The sequence below is a fragment of the Rhinoderma darwinii genome, chromosome 3 (genome assembly GCF_050947455.1).
Source record: "Rhinoderma darwinii isolate aRhiDar2 chromosome 3, aRhiDar2.hap1, whole genome shotgun sequence".
NCBI classification, from domain to species: Eukaryota; Metazoa; Chordata; class Amphibia; order Anura; family Rhinodermatidae; genus Rhinoderma; species Rhinoderma darwinii.
Window position 1 is genome coordinate 37,447,187 of NC_134689.1, and position 20,054 is coordinate 37,467,240.

Genomic DNA, 20,054 nt, shown 5'->3' on the forward strand with positions numbered 1-20,054 from the left:
TTGCAAATTTCATTTTTTCTGCTGAATTTCAATTTTATTCAATTTTTTTTTAGTAACAGAGAAGGTTTTACCAGAGAAACACTACTAAATATGTATTGTCCAGATTCTGCAGTTTTTAGAAATGTCCCACATGTGGCCCTACTGCGCTCGTGGACTAAAACACAAGCCCTAGAAGCAAAGAAGCACCTAGTGCATTTTGAGGCCTCTTTTTTATTAGAATATATTTTAGGCAGCATGCCAGGTTTGAAGAGGCGTTGAGGTATCAAAACAATGGAAACCCACCAGAAGTGACCCCATTTTGGAAACTACACCCCTCAAGGAATTCATTTATGGTTTTTGTTATCATTTTGACCGCACAGTTTTTTCACAGCACCTATTTGAATTGGGCTGTGAAATGAAAAAAATGATATTTTTTCCAATAAGATGTCATTTTTGATCAAAATTTCTTATTTTCACAAGGAACAACATACCCCATTTTGTTGCCCAATTTGTCCTTAGTGCGGCAATACCCCATTTGTGGTGATAAACTGCCCTTTGGGCCCATGGGAGGGCTCAGAAGGAAAGGACCACCATTTGGCCTACTGGAGCTTTTCTGGTGCTAAGTCATGTATGCAGAAGCCCCTGAGGTACCAGTACAGTTGAAACCCCCGAGAAGTGACCCCATTTTAAAAACTACACCCCTTAAGACATTCATCTAGAGGTGTAGTGAGCATTTTGACCCCACAGGTACTGTGTAAAAGATAATGCGCAGCAGATGGTGCAGTGTGAGATTTGCAATTTTATATATATATATATGCCATTTCAGTGTCCAATATATTGTGCCCAGCATGCGCCACCGGAGATATACACCCCTTAAATTGTAATGTGGGTTCTCCTGGGTACGGCAATACCCTACATGTGGCTGTTATCAGCTGCCTGGGCATACGGCAGGGCTCAGAAGGGAAAGATGAAGGGGGTAAGCTGTGCGGAGTGCATCAGGGTAAATTAAAAATCAAGGGATGTATGATACATTTTAAAACAATCTTTTATACAGAGCCCTGGTTTTTCGGGACACGTGTCACATTGGTATATTGTGTTCTTCCTTATCCCCCTCTTATAGCAGACTCTGCACCTCTTTTGACTCTTTCCCTTTCCACCGGTTTGGGGAACTTATCCTGGAAAGTGTTGCCCTGGTACGATGCGTGTGGCCTCGCTTCCAGAAGTACTGGGTGCCCCCCTTCCTGTTCCCTAAAGATTAGATCTTGAAATTCCAGGAAAGTTCCCCTCTGGCCTGCACATCGACGTAGCACGTACGCATTGTACAAAGCCATCTGTATGATGTGCCCGGCCAGCTTCTTATACCACACCGCATGGCGCTGTAGGGCTTCAGGACTTGATTTGACAAGTCCATCCCTCCCATGTACCTATTGTAGTCCAGGATGCAGTCTGGTTTGGGGGTGGCCTTTCCTTCATATATCCTAAACCTGTAGGTATACCCTGATGCACTCTCACAGCTTATACATCTTCACGCCATACCTTGCCCTCTTACCCGGCAGGTACTCGCGGAATTGAACCCTCCCTTTAAAATGTACCAGGGACTCATCAATAGAAAAACACTTCTCGGGGGTGTATGCTTGTGAAAACCGGGCACTGGAACGGTCTAATAGGGGTCTCCGTTTATACAAACGGTCAAAACTGGGGTCATCTCGGGGTGGGCACGGCTCATTATCAGTATAATGTAAGAAGCGAAGTATTGCCTCATTTATTTATTTTTTTAGGTTCCAGTTCATTTCTGAAGTTGCTTTGCGGGGCCCATATATTAGAAACCCCTATCAAACACCCCATTTTAGAAACTAGACCCCTCAAAGTATTCACAACAGCATTTAGAAAGTTTATGAACCCTTTAGGTGTTTCCCAGAAATTTAGAGCAAAGTAGAGGTGAAATTTACTCTTTTTATACCATTTTTTTTATAACACAAAAGGATTTATCAGAGAAACGCAACTCAATACTTATTGCCCAGATTCTGCATTTTTGAGAAATATCCCACATGTGGCTCTAGTGCGGTAATGGACTGAAGCACCGGCCTCCGAAGCAAAGGAGAACCTAGCGGATTTTGAGCCCTCTTTTTTATTAGGCACCATGTCCGGTTTGAAGAGGTCTTGTGGTGCCAAAACATTGGAAACCCCCCAAAAGTGACCCCAATTTGGAAACTAGACCCCTTGAGGAATCCATTGTAGTTTTCATGGGGTGCATGCGGCTTTTTGATCAGTTTTTATTCCATTTTTAGGTGGCGTGGTGACTAATAAACAGCAATTCTACTATTGTTTTTGTATACTTTTTTTTTTACAGCGTTCACCGTGCGCTATAAATGATATATTCACTTTATTCTGCGTGGCGATACGATTACGGCGATACCAGATGTTTATAGTTTTTTTTTATGTCTTATGGCGTTTGCACAATAAAATACGTTTTGTAAACAATCATTCACTTTTTGTGTTGCCTTATTCTAAGAGCCAGAACGTTTTTATTTTTCAATCAATAAAGCCGTGCGAGGACTTATTTTTTGCGTAACGAACTGTATTTTCCATCAGTACCATTTTTAGGTACATGCGACTTTTTGATCTCTTTTTATTCCATTTTTTGGGAGGTGAAGTGACCAAACAATTGTGATTGTGGTACGGTTTATTAATATTTTTTTTTACGGCGTTCACCGTGCGGGATAAATAACAAAATAATTTTGTAGTTCAGGCCGTTACGGACGCGGCGATACCAATTATGTATAGTTTATTTGTTTGTTTATATATTTTTATTAATAATAAAGGACTGATAAGGGAAAAAGTGGGACTTTTACTTTTATTACTTTTAAAACTTTTATTTTCTTATTTTTACACATCTTTTTTTAACTTTTTTTTTACTTTATTACTTTGTCCCACTAGGGGACTTGAGGGCTGGAGGCCCTGATCGCTATTCTAATACACTGCACTACATGCGTAATGCAGTGTATTAGAACTGTCAGCTACTCACTGACAGCAAGCATAGTGGGTCCTGACGTTGTCAGGACCCACTAGGCTTCCGTCTATGGCATAGCCGGACGCCATTGTTTGGTGTCCGGTTGCCATAGTCACCATCGCCGGCCGCTATCGCGTAGCAGGCCGGCGATGGCAGCTTAACCCCTAAAAAGCCGCGATCTCTATAGAACGCGGCTTTTAAGGGGTTAATCAGCGGGGACACAGCGATCGGTCCCCGCTGTAGGAGCTGTGACAGCTGCTGAACAAGACAGCAGCGTCACAGCTCCTGTATGTGTCGGGAGGACGGCCGAAACGGCCGTTACTCCCGAGACGTACTATTACGGCATGGAGCGCGAACGATACAGCTGCCATGACGTAATAGTACGTCAAGGAGCGGGAAGGGGTTAAAGAGTTTTTCTTATCTTGGACAATTTCGGCATATCCGCAGGATATGCTATAAAAGTCCGATAGATGCGGGTCCCGCCTCTGGGACCCGCACCTATCTCTAGAACGGGGCCCTCCTAAATCCCGTTCTAGCTTACTTGGCTCCCGCTGCCTCCCGGCCACCTGAAGTGAATGGGAGTTACAGAAACAGCGTAGCACGGCGATCTACGCTGTTACCGTAACTACTGAGTTCTGGAAACCGCGTAGCTCGTCGCGCTACACTGTTTCAGTAACTCCCATTCACTTCTATGGGAGTTACGGAAACAGCGTATCTCAGCTAGTTTCCGTAACTCCCGACCACCTAACCAGGAAGTGGTGGGGAGGCAGCGGAGCCGAGTAAGCTAGAACGGGCTTTAGGGAGCCCCGTTCTAGAGATAGGTGCGGGTCCGAGAGGTAAGACCCGCATCTATCCGACTTTTATGGCATATCCTGTGGGTTAAGCCCCCTCCATAAGATGCGTGTGTCTGCTCTATGTTATAGCTGACACTTTACTTCAACGAGTGGGGTCATAGATTGCTACTATCCCGCGCATTTAACCCCTAAGATGCTGCGGTTAATGGCGACCACGTCATCTAAGACGTTAGAAAGAGGGGGCGGCCCCTCTGACAGTCCAACGGCCGCGATCGCGGGGTGGTGATGGTTGTCATGGTAGCCTGGGGGCCTAATGAAGGCCCCCAGGTCTGCCATCTTTGACATATTAATATTGCAGTTTATTGTGCAAGCAATCTAATGATCATTGGTTCAAGTCCTCTAGGAGACTAATAATAAAAGTAAAAAACCGTGAAATACGTGAAAAAATAATGTGTAAAAGTTCAAAAATAACACTTTTTCCTCAAAAGGAATGTAAACAAAATAAACCTAATTGTATTGTCAAGTCCGTAAAAGTCTGAACTATTACAATATAACATTATTTAAACCACACGGTGAACACTGAAAAAAAAAAATTTAACTGCCAGTATCTCTGTATTTTGGTCGTCTCGTCTCCCACAAAAAATGAAATAAAAATATCAAAAAGTCTAATGTACCTTAATCCCTCACATCGCTCAATTGATGGAAAAATAAAATACAGGGTGGGCCATTTATATGGATACACCTAAATAAAATGGGAATGGTTGGTGATATTAACTTCCTGTTTGTGGCACATTAGTATATGGGAGGGGGGAAACTTTTCAAGCTGGGTGTTGACCATGGCGGCCATTTTGAAGTCGGACATTTTGTATCCAACTTTAGTTTTTTCAATAGGAAGAGGGTCATGTGACACATCAAACTTATCGAGAATTTCACAAGAAAAACAATGGTGTGCTTGGTTTTAACGTTACTTTATTCTTTCATGAGTTATTTACAAGTTTCTGACCACTTATAAAATGTGTTCAAAGTGCTGCCCATTGTGTTGGATTGTCAATGCAACCCTCTTCTCCCACTCTTCACACACTGATAGCAACACCGCAGAAGAAATGCTAGCACAGGCTTCCAGTATCCGTAGTTTCAGTTTCTGCACATCTCGTATCTTCACAGCATAGACAATTGCCTTCAGATGACCCCAAAGATAAAAGTTTAAGGGGGTCAGATCGAGAGATCTAGGGGGCCATTCAACTGGCCCACGACGACCAATCCACTTTCCAGGAAACTGTTCATCTAGGAATGCTCGGACCTGACACCCATAATGTGGTGGTGCACCATCTTGCTGTAAAAACTCAGGGAACGTGCCAGCTTCAGTGCATAAAGAGGGAAACACATCATCATGTAGCAATTTCAGATATCCCGTGGCCTTGAGGTTTCCACTGATGAAGAATGGCCCCACTATCTTTGTACCCCATATACCACAGCATACCATCAATTTTTGTGTTCCAACAGTCTTGGAGGGATCTATCCAATGTGGGTTAGTGTCAGACCAATAGCGGTGGTTTTGTTTGTTAACTTCACCATTCACATAAAAGTTTGCCTCATCACTGAACAAAATGTTCTGTGTAAACTGAGGGTCCTGTTCCAATTTTTGTTTTGCCCATTCTGCAAATTCAGTGTGCCGATCTGGGTCATCCTCGTTGAGATGCTGCAGCAGCTGGAGTTTGTAAGGGTGCCATTTGTGAGTAGCTAATATCCGCCGAAGGGATGTTCGACTGATGCCACTCTCCAGTGACATGCGGGGAGTGCTACGCTGTGGGCTCTTGCTGAATGAAGCTAGGACAGCCACTGATGTTTCTTCATTAGTGACAGTTTTCATGCGTCCACATTTGGGCAAATCCAACACTGAACCAGTTTCACGAAACTTGGCAAGCAGTTTGCAAACTGTAGCATGGGAGATGGGTGGTCTCGTAGGGTGTCTTGCATTGAAATCTGCTGCAATGACCCGGGTACTGCGTTCACCAGACATCAACACAATTTCTATCCGCTCCTCACGTGTTAACCTCTGCGACATGTCAATGACTGTAAACAAAGAGATGCTTGTAAATAACTCATGAAAGAATAAAGTAACGTTAAAACCAAGCACACCATTGTTTTTCTTGTGAAATTCTCGATAAGTTTGATGTGTCACATGACCCTCTTCCCATTGAAAAAACTAAAGTTGGATACAAAATGGCCGACTTCAAAATAGCCGCCATGGTCAACACCCAGCTTGAAAAGTTTCCCCCCTCCCATATACTAATGTGCCACAAACAGGAAGTTAATATCACCAACCATTCCCATTTTATTTAGGTGTATCCATATAAATGGCCCACCCTGTAGTTATGGCTCTAGAATATTGCGAGACAGAAAAATAGCTTTTAACGATTTGTTTTTTTCCTCATAAGTAGTAAAACATAAAAAAAACTATATAAATTTGGTATCGCTGTAATAGTTTTGACACGCATAATAAAGTTAATATGTCGTTTTTACCACCCGGTGAACGCCGTAAAAACGAAACCCAAAAAACAATTGGGTTTTTCCCTTTCCATCCCACAAAGATTTTTTTTTTTTTCTAGCTTCACAGTACATTATATTGTACAATAAATAGTGCTGTGAAAAACTACAACTCCTCCCGAAATAACAAGTCCTTATTCGGCTATATCGGCGGAAAAATAAAAACGTATGGCATGGAGTGAGTGTAGTGTACGCCATTTATGTATATTGATGCGATTATAAAGTTGAAAGTGGAATTGCACTTTATATATAACAATTGTGATTTAAAAAAAATAGCAACTCTCGGCCGTTTGGGCGCGAAAATGACAAACTCCTCCCTAGTGGTCATTTTTTAACTCCCCGTGGACCGTTATTCAGGAGTGAATGGGCAGGACCACACGGCACAGTTGATATAATAGGATAGCACTGCAGTCTAGAATACTCTATTTATTCGTTCTGCTCCGGCTTATTTGGCAGACACTATGAGTTTAGTGTTAAGGTGGAATTCCTCAAATACACCACCAGGCCAAATTTATTCTACAATGGTAAAACATATTCCTTGGGGACGTGGCAATGTTGTTTATAGCAACCAATCAGATCACTGCTTTTATTTTTTCCAGTAGCGGTGAGAAAATGTAAGCAATTATGTGATTGGTTGCTCCGGGTTATACCTCCACGTTTTTGTCAGCACTACTTTTTACACAGGAAGCTTCCACTATTTTTATGTTGTCAATTAATACTTATCTGTGGATGTTTTGTTAAAGTTTAACCTACTGTGTATATTTGCAGGTAACCAGAAAGGCATTTGTACACAAAGATGCGACCACGTCGACACATTATGTGAATCAAAAGAAAAACTACGTACTCAAGACTCCAAAAGTAATTCTGTTTTTAAGATGCCTGTTGAAGTATGAATATTAAATACTGTATGTGTGTACTGTGTGTATAATAATCTTTATTTATATAGCGCCAACATATTACGCAGCACTTTACAGTTTAGAGGGAACATAAACAAATAATATCAGACATTACATGGTGACAAAGTTAATTAACAATTCAAACCTGAGAAGTGAGGACCCTGCTCGCAAGAGCTTACAATCTATGAGGAAATAAAGGAGACACAAAGTGTAACAGTGTTTGTTCTGTACAATGGTCCGGACATCTTTTATACACATGGGGTGGTAACATAAAGCTGCATGAGCCGGTCACCAGCCAGTATCCGTGTATGACGGACATGAAGAGAAGGAGTGTGAGGGAATCTAATTCTGATGACTAACCTAAAAGGGGGGTCATGGGAAGGAGTCAGATTAGGGAATGTTATAGGCCTGTCTAAATAGATGTGTTTTCAGGGCACGTTTAAAACTGTGGATATTGGGAGTTGATCTGATTGTCTGGGGTAGCACATTCCAGAGGACTGGTGCAGCACGAGAGAAATCTTGGAGACGGGAGTGGGAGGTTCGGATTATGGAGGATTTTAATCTAAGGTCGTTGGCAGAACGTAGAGCCCGAGTAGGGTGGTAGACAGAGATGAGGGAGGAGATGTAAGGAGGTGCAGCACTGTGGAGAGCTTTGTGGGTGAGAGTAATAAGTTTGAATTTTATTCTGAAGGGGATGGGCAACCAGTGCAGTGACTGGCAGAGGGTAGAGGCGTTGGTGCAGCGGTTGGTCATAAAGATGAGCCTGGCTGCTGCATTGAGGATAGATTGGAGAGGGGAGAGTTTAGTTAGGGGAAGACCGACTAGTAATGAGTTACAGTAGTCAAGACGAGAGTGAATCAGAGCAACAGTGAGTTTTGGCGGTTTCCTCCGTAAGAAAATGGCGGATTCTGGAGTTGTTTTTGAGGTGAAAATGACAGGAGCAGGAAAGTGATTGAATGTTAGGAGTAAAGGAAAGATCGGAGTCAAAAATAACCCCGAGTCAGTGGGCGTGCTGCTTAGGAGTTATGATAGTGCCACACACAGAGATGGAGACATCAGGTTTAGGGAGGTTAGTAGATGGTGGGAACACAAGGAGCTCAGTTTTAGAAAGATTCAGTTTCAGATAGAGAGAGGACATGATGTTAGAGACAGCGGAAAGACAATCACTGGTGTTTTGTATTAGAGCAGGGGTGATGTCACGGGAAGAGGCATATAATTGGGTGTCATCAGCGTAGAGATGGTACTGGAAGCCAAATCTGCTGATGGTTTGTCCAATAGGAGCTGTGTAGAGAGAAAAGAGAAGCGGACCTAGGACTGATCCCTGAGGAACCCCGATATCAAGGGGAAGAGGAGAAGAAGTGGAACCAGCAAATGACACACTGAACGAGCGGTCAGAGAGATAGGAGGAAAACCAAGAGAGGGCCGCGTCCTTGAGGCCAATGGAGTGGAGCATGTTAAGTAGGAGTTGGTGGTCTACAGTGTCAAAGGCTGCAGAGAGATCCAGAAGAATCAGGGGAGAAGATTTACCGTCCGATTTAGCCGCCAAGAGATCATTTGAGACTTTAGTAAAGGTAGTTTCTGTGGAGTGTAGAGTGCGGAAACCAGATTGTAAGGGGTCAAGAATGGAGTTAGCAGAGAGATAGCGGATAAGGCGAGAGTAGACCAAGCGTTCCAGGAGTTTGGAGATGAAGGGGAGATTAGAGACTGGTCGGTAGTTAGCAGCGCTGGATGGGTCATGTTTAAAAGAGGAGGGAAAGATACCAGAGGAAAGCGAGAGGTTAAATATTTTAGTCAGGTGACCAGTGACAGCTGGGGAGAGGGACTGGAGGAGGTATGAGGGGATAGGATCACTAGGGTAGGTAGAAGAACGAGAAGAAGAGAGGAGCCTAGAGACTTCTTCTTCTGTTATTGGGTCAAATGCTGAAAGTGAAGAAGAGGGAGTGCGGGAGGGAAGGGGATTGATGTTACTAGGGGACTGGGAGATAATATCATGCCGGATGTTGTCAATTCTAACTTTAAAATAAGTGGCCAGGCCAGGTATATGTGAAATGCAATGTATATGTACTGTGTGTGTATATATATATATATATATATATATATATATATATATATAATGTCAAACGCAATGTGTCTTCATACTCCTTGCATTTGCTTTATTTTTATTTTTCTCTGTAAATTACAGGGCACACATGATGTTGACCCCAAGCAAATGGCTATTCGAGAGAAAGTGTTCAGCATAGTACTGAATTGCTTTAAACGACATGGTGCAGAGGGCATTGACACCCCTGTGTTTGAGCTGAAGGTTAGTATTATATACATCAGTATCTGTGTTCACACCGTTGTTTGGGGGTTTAGTCGGCAGCTTTGTCCTGTTTGACGGCAAGAATGTTGGATCATTCTGCTTTAGTCTTGCTGTCAAATTCCAGGCTGTAGATGTGCACCCTGAGGTTTAGGGTAATAATTTTGAACAGATGATTATTTTTTTTAGGCTACCTGTATTATCAGGGATACATTACATTCTATCCAGATTTAAAGAGTGACTGCGCTTTCATCAAACTTTTGATATGTCATAGAAACCTATCAAAAGTTTGGATAGGTGGGGGTCCAGGTGCTGCGAACCCCACCGTTGTTAAAACGAAGGCGCAGAAGCATTCAGCTGAGCGCCCTACAGCTTCGGTTATGATCGGCGCTCCCTGTCACGCTGAAGACCGCTCTCAAAACGTCTATGAGAGCCAGCTTCTGCCTGACTGAGTGCTGATCGCATCCGAAGGAGCGCTTTTGCACCTTCGTTTCAGCAACAGTGGGGGTCTCGACACCCGGGCCCCCAGTGATCCAAACTTTTAACATGTCTCTATGACATATCAAAAGTTTGATGAAAGCGTAGTTCCTATTTAACCCCTTAGTGACCACCAATACACCTTTTCACGGCGATCACTAAGTGGCCTTAGGCTAGGCCATCGCCTTTTCACGGCGGCCCTGTTTAAGTCCTGTAATTGTGTCCCATGCAGGCTGGAGCTGGGCTCCTGCTCCAACGGCCGCGATCGAAGTTTACTTCAATTATGGCCGTTTAACCCGTTAAATGCTGCGGTCAATAGCGACCCCGGCATTTAACTTCTTTTACAGAGGGAGGGAGCTCCCTCTCTCACCCATCGGCAGCCCGCAAATGCAATCACGACCGATGGGGTGCCATGGCACGTCCTAATAGATTGCCTGTCAGATTTACACTGACAGGCAATAATGCTTTGGTATACTAGGCATACCAAAGCATTATGCAAGCGATCTAAAGATCGCTTAGTAAAGTTCCTTAGTGGAACTAAAAAAATAAGTAATGTTAAATAAAAATTACAGTAAAAAAAATTACTTTTTTCCATAAAGTTTTTATTTAGTAAAAGTGTAAAAAATAAATAAAAGTACACATATATGGTAATATGTCATTTAAACTGCAAGGTTAACAGTAAAAAAAAAAAAAAACGCAAAAAAAACAATGCAAAATTTCTAGTTTTTTCCATTGCCCACCAAAAAAGTCATAATAGTTGCCATCAAGAAGTCCCATGTACCCAAAACAGTACCAGTCAAAACTACGTCTCGTCCCGCAAAAAACAAACCCAAAAAATCACTACATTGACGGAAAACTAAAAAAATTACGGCTCTTGGAAAGTGATTATGCAAAAATAAATAATTTTAGTTCAAAAGAGTTTTTATTGTGGAAAAGTCGTAAAACACAAAAAACCTCCACATATATGGTATTGTCGTAATCGTACCGCCCCATAGAATAAAGGTAACGTGTTATTTACACTGCACAGCGAGCGGTGTCAATTTAAAACGCATAGAACAATGGCGGAATTTCAGGGTTTTTTTCTATTCCCCCCCCCCCCAAAAAAAAAGTTAATGGAAGTTAATCAAAAAATTATATGAACCCCAAAATGGTGCCATTAAAAAGTACAACTAATCCCGCAAAAACAGAGTACTCGTACAGCTATGTCAACGGAAAAATAAAAAAGTTATATTAGCTCTTTGAATGCTACTATAGAAAAATGAAAAAAACTAGCTTGGTCATTAGGGCCTAAAATAGGCTGATCACTAAGGGGTTAACGACCACTTTATTGTTTCTGTTGTCACTGCCTCTATTGTGACTTAGAGGCAGTGTACTATGAGAAGAGTTGTACAGCAATATTCTAAGCAAAGGCAGTGTGCTCCGAATATTGTCACATTTTTGGTAAAAGAATCTCTAAGCTGTGTCAAAGGGGTTTCATCACTCTATGGAGCCCTTTTTTCCTGGAACCGAGTGCTGGTTTAACATTGGATACTTCACCAATGTTCTCTTCCCACTTCTATCTATGACATATCAGAAGAACAGGGAAACAACCCACTATGGTCATGTGCTGCTCTGTGGCCTTCCTGCAATAAGTGACCAATCAACTCTTTCACTGCTACTTTCTGGCTCTTTCACTGCTACTTTCTGGCTCTTTCACTGCTACTTTCTGGCTCTTTCACTGCTACTTTCTGGCTCTGATGCAGAAGAGAAAGAATAGCCAATTTCTAGTCCGTGATCATTTAGAGTGGTTCTCCTGCCTGATCATTAGACGTCATACACAAACATCTGCCCATTGATTTCAATGGGAAAACGGCGTTCTGTTCTGAAGGAGCGTTTTTTAAATGTGTTTTTTTACACATGAAAAACGACCGCGAAAAAGAAGTGCAGGAAGCCTCTTGAGACGTTTTTGGAGCCGTTTTCCATAGACTGTAGTGAAAAAAGCTCCAAAAACGGGCGTAAAAAACGCAGCGAAAATCGCGATTTGCACAAAAAACTTCTGAAAATCAAGAGCTGTTTTCTCTTGAAAACGGCTCCGTATTTTAAGACGTCTTTGCCTGTGAACATACCCTGACATTTATCAGGCTGTGGAATGGGGCGGGGGAGGGAGATGGGTGCCTGTACTTAGATCAGGGATAGATGGAGGCACAAAGGATAATGATGATTATTACTGTGTAAGGGCTTATTCAGACGAACTTGTAATACGTCCGTGCAACGCGCGTGATTTTCACGCGCCTCACACGGACCTATATTAGTCTATGGGGCCGTACAGACTGTCTGTGAGTTTCATGCAGCGTGTGTCCGCTGCGTAAAACTCACGACATGTCCGATATTTGTGTGTTGTTCGCGCATCACGCACCCATTGAAGTCAATGGGTGCGTGAAAATCAATCGCAGCACACGGAAGCCCTTCCATGGGACGCGCGTGATTCGCGCAACAGCAGTAAAAAGTATGAATGAAAACAGAAAAGCACCACGTGCATACAAACTGAGTGTCATAATGATGGCGGCTGCGCGAAAATCACACAGCCATGCATCATACGGGGCTGACACACAGAGCTGTTATGTACCTTTTGCGCGCACAAAACGACGTGTTTTTTGCGCAAGCAAAAGGCACACGCGCGTGTTTTCCGGCCTCAGACAGTGTGCAGGGAGGGAGCGTCTGCCTGTAATCTATAATTAGAGCAGGGAAGGACCATGTGACCATAGAGGGGCGTGGCAGTATGCAAATAGCTGAGGTGCTTTGGAGGAAGGGGGAGGATGCAACTGTCTCCTCAGATGCAGCCGGGGATCATGGGTATAGTGGGTTACAAGACAGGAAACAGCCAGTAAGGGATGCAAACAAACAGCAAGGGATGTAAACAAACAGAAAAAGCAGCAGTGACGATGGAAATCAAACAGAAACTGGTTAGAAGTTTAATAGGGGGTATTAGGGAAGGCAAATCAAGGCTGGGGGACATTTTTTAGAAAAATTTTTTTTCCCCTGGACAACCCCTTTAAAGGGAATGTGTCCTCAGAAAATGAACAAATTGTTTAAATCAAGTTTTTATGTTAAACATGTTTTTTAAGAGTTTTTGGTTTATTTTTTTTTTTATATTTATCTATATTAAAAATGTTTTTCCTAAAATCTTGCAGTTTTCACTTTGGCCACTGAACCTCATAATAGACTGACCCTTCCTGTTCTGTAGGGATCGCTTCTTATCACAGGCAGGATTACAATGACCGGTAACACCCCAATATAGATAAAACAGAAACAAAAAATTTAAGTTGACGTTTTTACCGCACGGGGAAAGCCGTAAAAACAAAACATTATATAGTACTTTAAGTGGTGTCAATAGAAATGACAACTCCTCCTGCAAAAAATAAGCCCTCCCCCAATCTATTGACAGAAAAGAAAAACAAGTTATGGCACTTGGAAAGCGGGGAGGGAAAAGCTAAAATGAAAAAGCAAAATATGGATCAGTCCTGAAAGGGTTAATTAATTTCTAATTAAAAAAAAAAACAAAAAACATTTATGACTACATGTGTGGTATAGCCGTACTGCTTTACAAATGTTGGGGTGCTTTTTCCTCCTTTATCCTTTGAATTGTTGATATTAATTTTCACGGCCTAATTCTAATAAATTCTACAAAATGCTCACTACACCCCATTAAGGAATCTATCTAGGGCTATAGTTTCGAAAATAGGGTCATTTTTGGGGTGTTTCCACTGTTTTGGTCTCTCAGGGGCTTTGCAAATCCGAGCTGACACCCGAAAACCATTCCAGCTAAATTTGAGCTCCAAAAGCCAAATAGCGCTCCTTCTATTTTAAGCCCTGCCGTGGGTCCAAGCAGCAGTTTATTACCGCATATGACGTATGGCCGTAATTGAGAGAAATGGCTTTACAAATTTTGGGGTGCTTTTTATTCTTTATTTCTTATAAAACTTTAAGATGTCTGTTTTTTTTCAGAAAAAAGTAGATTTTCATTTTCACAGACTAATTCCAATAAATATAGCAAAAGACCTGTGGGGTCAAGATGCTAACAATACCCCTAGATAAATTCCTTGACAAGTGTAGTTTTCAAAACGGGGTCACTTTTTGGGGTTTTTCCACTATTTTGGCACCACAAGACCTCTTCAAACCTGACATGGTGCCTAAAATATATTCGAAAAAAGGAGGCCCCAAAATCCTCTAGATTCTCCTTTGATTCTGAGGCCTGTGTTTCAGTTCATTAGCACATTAGGGCCACGTGGGATATTTCTAAAAACTGCAGAATCTGGGTAATAAATATTAAGTTGGCTTTCTCTGGTAAAACTTTCTTTGTTACAGAAAAAATCTATTACAGATTAATTTCGGCAAAAAAAATGAAATTTGTAAATTTACCCTCTACTTTGCTTCACTTCCTGTGAAACACCTAAAGGGTTAAGAAACTTTCTTAAATTCGTAATGAGGTTTTGAATACTTTGAGGGGTGCAGTTTTTAAAATGGGTGATTTATGGGGACTTTCTAATATATAAGGCCCTCAAAGCCTTTTCCTAAAAAAAATTGCCTTTTGAAATTTTCTTACCAGATCACTATGTGCAGCCACATACACACACACACACACACACACACACACACACTAACGTTACTCAAATGTCCTGACAGTGAATAGAGATTACTACCAACCAGGACGTGATTTCTATTCAGAATCCTGACCCTTCGCTAACGTTTGTGTGTGATTTACAGCAAGGCAAGCATAATCTCGTGAGATTACGCTGTAAATTGTCATTTAACCCCTTCGCGCTCAGGTCAGTAATAGTACGTCCTGCTAAGTAGAACGTTCGCGCTCAGGTCAGTACTATTACTGACCTGAGTAAACACGGCGCCATTTAATCCCGGCGCGTGCTTGAGCTGTGATAACTGCTGTTTCTGACAGCACGCTATCACAGCTCAATACTCCGGGACCAATTGAAGTGGTCCCGTCCCGGCGATCGCTGCTATTGGTTAGTTAGTGACTACTAACCAATAGCGGCGATCGCATACATCATTTCCTGCCCCAGACTCCACATCCTGCCGCACCCGCCCTGAACTTCTCTGTTGGCGTAGGAGATTTGTTCAGAGCGGTTGTGTAGGAGAATTGTGCTAAAAAAAAAACGAAAAAAAGTTTCAAAAACTTACTTTTTTGTACTTCCCACTTGCTCCATCCACTTCCCACACCTGTCCTCCTCCTCCTCCTTGTGTTCCCCTTGTCACCCCCGTTTTTTGGTCAGTGATCTATAACTGACCATTGCTTAGTCTTCAGGGCCACATTTTTTGGTCCCTGTGGATTATTATTTATTTTTTTTCTTCTTTATAAAATACAAAAATAAAAAAAAAATATATAAAAATGTATTAAAATGTAAAAATTTTTTTTAGAAAGTTATCATCTAGCTAGTTTAGTATTAGGGTTAGTTAGTGTCAGGGAACAGTCAAAAAGCGTAGTGAGGTTTAGTGTCAGGGAATTTAGCGTCAGGAATCCGTCACCGTAGTTAGTTTTAGCGTTAGGGATCTATCACTGTAGTTAGCTTTAGTGTCAGGGAAGCTCAGAATACTCTAGTTTAGGTTTAGTGTCAGGAACCCGTCACCGTAGTTAGGCTTAGTGTCAGGGAATTTCGGAATTATCTAGTTAGCTTTAGTGTCAGGGAATCGTCGCCGTAGATAGGTTTAGCGTTAGGGAAGTTAAAAAAAATCTAGTTAGCTTTAGTGTTAGGAACCCTCGCCCTAGTTAGCTTTAGTGTTAGGGAAGGCCACTTGTTCTCAAAAAAAAAAAAAAAAATACAAAAAAAAAAGTAGCATCTTATTGCTTTGAGTTAGGGATTTTTTATTTTTTTTCCTGTATACGTAATACACGTGTCTCATCACACAAATTACACGTGTCGCACAAATAATAAAAAAAGATGTCCCAAAGGTCATTTTCTGCTGAAGAGGCCTATGCATTCCTTGCCTCCGACACAGACTCGTCGGATGGTGAGACTCTTTTTTATTTGTCAACCTCCTCATCTAGTGATGAAGAGGAGGGACCACCTAGGAGACGTCCCAGGACATCCACCACACTTGAAACCCCCGAGAGAAGTGACACCGTCGCAGTTGAAGCCCCAGAGCGAAGTGACCCCATATGGACCCCCACACCAGAAAATTATGAGCCCCAAATCCCCGAGTATACGGGCAGTCCGGGGATCAAATTTAACACGGCAGGGCTCAGTGAGATGGACTTTTTCAAGAAGTTCTTCACTGATGAATTTATAGAACTAATGGTCTCCCAGACAAATTTATATGCCCAACAATATATTAGTAAGAACCCCACATCATTTTATGCCCAATCCAACAGGTGGACCCCTGTAGATGCAGCAGAGTTGGGCAAGTTCTGGGGACTTCACCTGAACATGGGGCTTCTGAAAAAGCCGTCCATTAGGACCTACTGGAGCACGGACATCTTGTACCACACCCCGATGTACCGTATGGCCATGTCCAGGATGCGTTATGAGGCAATACTTCGCTTCTTGCATTATGCTGATAATGAGCAGTGCCCACCCCGAGATGACCCCAGTTATGACCGTTTATATAAACTGAGACCCCTATTAGACCATTTCAGTGCCCGGTTTGCCCAAGCATACACCCCCGAGAAGTGTATTTCCATTGATGAGTCCTTGGTACATTTTAAAGGGAGGCTTCAATTCCGCCAGTACCTGCCAAGTAAGAGGGCAAGGTATGGCGTGAAGATCTATAAGCTGTGCGAGAGTGCATCAGGGTATACCTACAAGTTTAGGATATATGAAGGGAAGGACACCAGTATTCAGCCCCCAGAATGCCCCCCCTTACTGGGAATTAATGCAAAAATTGTGTGGGATTTGGTGCACCCACTGCTGGACCAGGGTTACCACCTCTACCTGGATAATTTTTATACTAGCGTCCCACTCTTCAAGTGCCTTGCTTCCAGAAGTACTGCGGCATGCGGCACTGCTAGAAGAAATATAAGAGGCCTCCCTAAGACTCTGCTTGGGCAAACACTCAGAAGGGGTGAGAGCAGGGCACATTCTAGCACCAACATATTGTGTTTCAAGTACAAGGACAAGAGAGATGTCCTTGTATTGACAACAATACATGGCCACACCAGTACCCATGTACCTGTACGAGGTACCAGTACAGAGACCCTCAAACCAGACTGCATCCTGGACTACAATAGGTACATGGGAGGGGTGGACTTGGCAGATCAAGTCCTGAAACCCTACAGCGCCATGCGGAAATCGAGGGTGTGGTATAAGAAGCTGGCCGTGCACATCATACAGATGGCATTGTACAATGCGTACGTGCTACATCGATGTGCAGGTCAGAGGGGAACTTTCCTGGAATTTCAAGAGGTGGTTATCAAAAACCTTATATTTAGGGACCAGGAAGGGGGGGCACCCAGTACTTCTGGAGGCGAGGCCACACGCATCGTACCAGGGCAACACTTTCCAGGAGAAGTTCCCCAAACTGCCAAGAAGGGAAAGAATCAAAAGAGGTGCAGAGTCTGCACTAAGAGGTGGATAAGGAAGGACACAACATACCAATGTGACACGTGTCCTGAAAAACCAGGGCTCTGTATGAAAGATTGTTTTAGAATTTATCATACATCCCTTGATTTTTAATTTACACCAGTTTTATTACCCTGATGCACTCCGCACAGCTTATCCCCCTCATCTTTCCCTTCTGAGCCCTGCCGTGTGCCCAGGCAGCTGATAACAGCCACATGTAGGGTATTGCCGTACCCAGGAGAACCCACATTACAATTTAAGGGGTGTATATCTCCGGTGGCGCATGCTGGGCACACTATATTGGACACTGAAATGGCATATATATATATAAAATTGCAAATCTCACTCTGCACCATCTGCTGCGCATTATCTTTTACACAGTACCTGTGGGGTCAAAATGCTCACTACACCTCTAGATGAATGTCTTAAGGGGTGTAGTTTTTAAAATGGGGTCACTTCTCGGGGGTTTCAACTGTACTGGTACCTCAGGGGCTTCTGCATACATGACTTAGCACCAGAAAAGCTCCAGTAGGCCAAATGGTGGTCCTTCCCTTCTAAGCCCTGCCGTGTGCCCAGGCAGCTGATAACAGCCACATGTAGGGTATTGCCGTACCCAGGAGAACCCACATTACAATTTAAGGGGTGTATATCTCCGGTGGCGCATGCTGGGCACACTATATCGGACACTGACATGCCATATATATATATAAAATTGCAAATCTCACTCTGCACCATCTGCTGCGCATTATCTTTTACACAGTACCTGTGGGGTCAAAATGCTCACTACACCTCTAGATGAATGTCTTAAGGGGTATAGTTTTTAAAATGGGGTCACTTCTCGGGGGTTTCAACTCTACTGGTACCTCAGGGGCTTCTGCATACATGACTTAGCACCAGAAAAGCTCCTGTAGGCCAAATGGTGGTCCTTTCCTTCTGAGCCCTCCCATGGGCCCAAACAGCAGTTTATCACCACAAATGGGGTATTGCCGCACTAAGGACAAATTGGGCAACAAAATGGTGTATGTTGTTCCCTGTGAAAATAAGAAATTTTGATCAAAAATGACATCTTATTGGAAAAAATATCATTTTTTTCATTTCACAGCCCAATTCAAATAGGTGCTGTGAAAAAACTGTGCGGTCAAAATGATAACAAAAACCATAAATGAATTCCTTGAGGGGTGTAGTTTCCAAAATGGGGTCACTTCTGGTGGGTTTCCATTGCTTTGATACCTCAACACCTCTTCAAACCTGGCATGCTGCCTAAAATATATTCTAACAAAAAAGAGGCCTCAAAATGCACTAGGTGCTTCTTTGCTTCTAGGGTTTGTGTTTTAGTCCACGAGCGCACTAGAGACACATGTGGGACATTTCTAAAAACTGCAGAATCTGGACAATACATATTTAGTAGTGTTTCTCTGGTAAAACCTTCTCTGTTACAGAAATTTTTTTAATTAAATTGAAATTCAGCAGAAAAAATGAAATTTGCAAATTTCACCTCCACTTTGCTTTAATTCCTGTGAAATACCTGAAGGGTTAAAAAACTTTCTATATGCTGTTTTGAATACTTTGAGGGGTCTAGTTTTTAAAATGGGGTGTTTTATGGGGGTTTCTAATACATAGGCCCCACAAATCCACTTCAGAACTGAAGAGGTACCTTAAAAAAAAGGCTTTTGAAATTTTCTTAAAAATATGAGAAATTGCTGTTTATGTTCTAAGCCTTGTAACGTCCAAGAAAAATAAAATAATGTTCAAAAAACGATGCCAATCTAAAGTAGACATATGGGAAATGTGAACTAGTAACTATTTTGGGTGGTATAACCGTCTGTTTTTCAAGCAGATGCATTTAAATTCTGAAAAATGCTATTTTTTCTAAATTTTCTCAAAATTTTGCAATTTTTCACAAATAAAGACTGAATATATCGACCAAATTTTACCACGAACATGAAGCCCAATGTGTCACGAGAAAACAATCTCAGAATCGCTTGGATAGGTTTAAGCATTCCGACGTTATTACCACATAAAGTGAAATATGTCAGATTTGAAAAATGGGCTCTGAGCCTTAAGGCCCAAACTAGGCTGCGTCCTTAAGGGGTTAAAACAAGATTACGCTTGCCTTGCTGTAAATCACACACAAACGTTACCAAAGTGTCAGGATTCTGAATAGACATCACGTCCTGGTTGGTAGTGATGTCTATTCACTCTCAGGACACTTGAGTAACATTAATGTGTGTGTAAGTGGCTGCACAAAGTGATCTAGTAAGAACACTATGTGCTGTGTAAATGAATGGAGAGAAGTGTATGATGCTGATTGGTCAGCGTCATACACTCCAATGTACAACGCCCACTTGGTCAAAAAGTAAAACACGCCCAGTTGTCCATTGAGAAACTCATTCAAGTTAATATAGGTCATAACTAAATAAAAAACACTGCTGTTATCTATATTACAGCGGCAATCACATTATGTACAATATAGGGCACTTATAATGTGGTGACAGAGCCTCT

The 20,054-nt window shown here is 42.3% G+C and overlaps 1 protein-coding gene across 2 annotated transcripts in view; it reads left to right on the forward strand.

Moving 5' to 3' along the window:
- LOC142748896 (histidine--tRNA ligase, cytoplasmic-like) overlaps positions 1-20,054 on the forward strand; it is a 73,217-nt gene that overhangs the window by 2,335 nt on the left and 50,828 nt on the right. For both annotated transcript variants that reach the window (XM_075856272.1, XM_075856273.1), the window contains exons 3-4: positions 7,099-7,188; positions 9,409-9,528. In XM_075856272.1, coding sequence (XP_075712387.1) covers positions 7,099-7,188; positions 9,409-9,528 — 210 coding nt within the window. The remainder of the gene's footprint in view (positions 1-7,098; positions 7,189-9,408; positions 9,529-20,054) is intronic.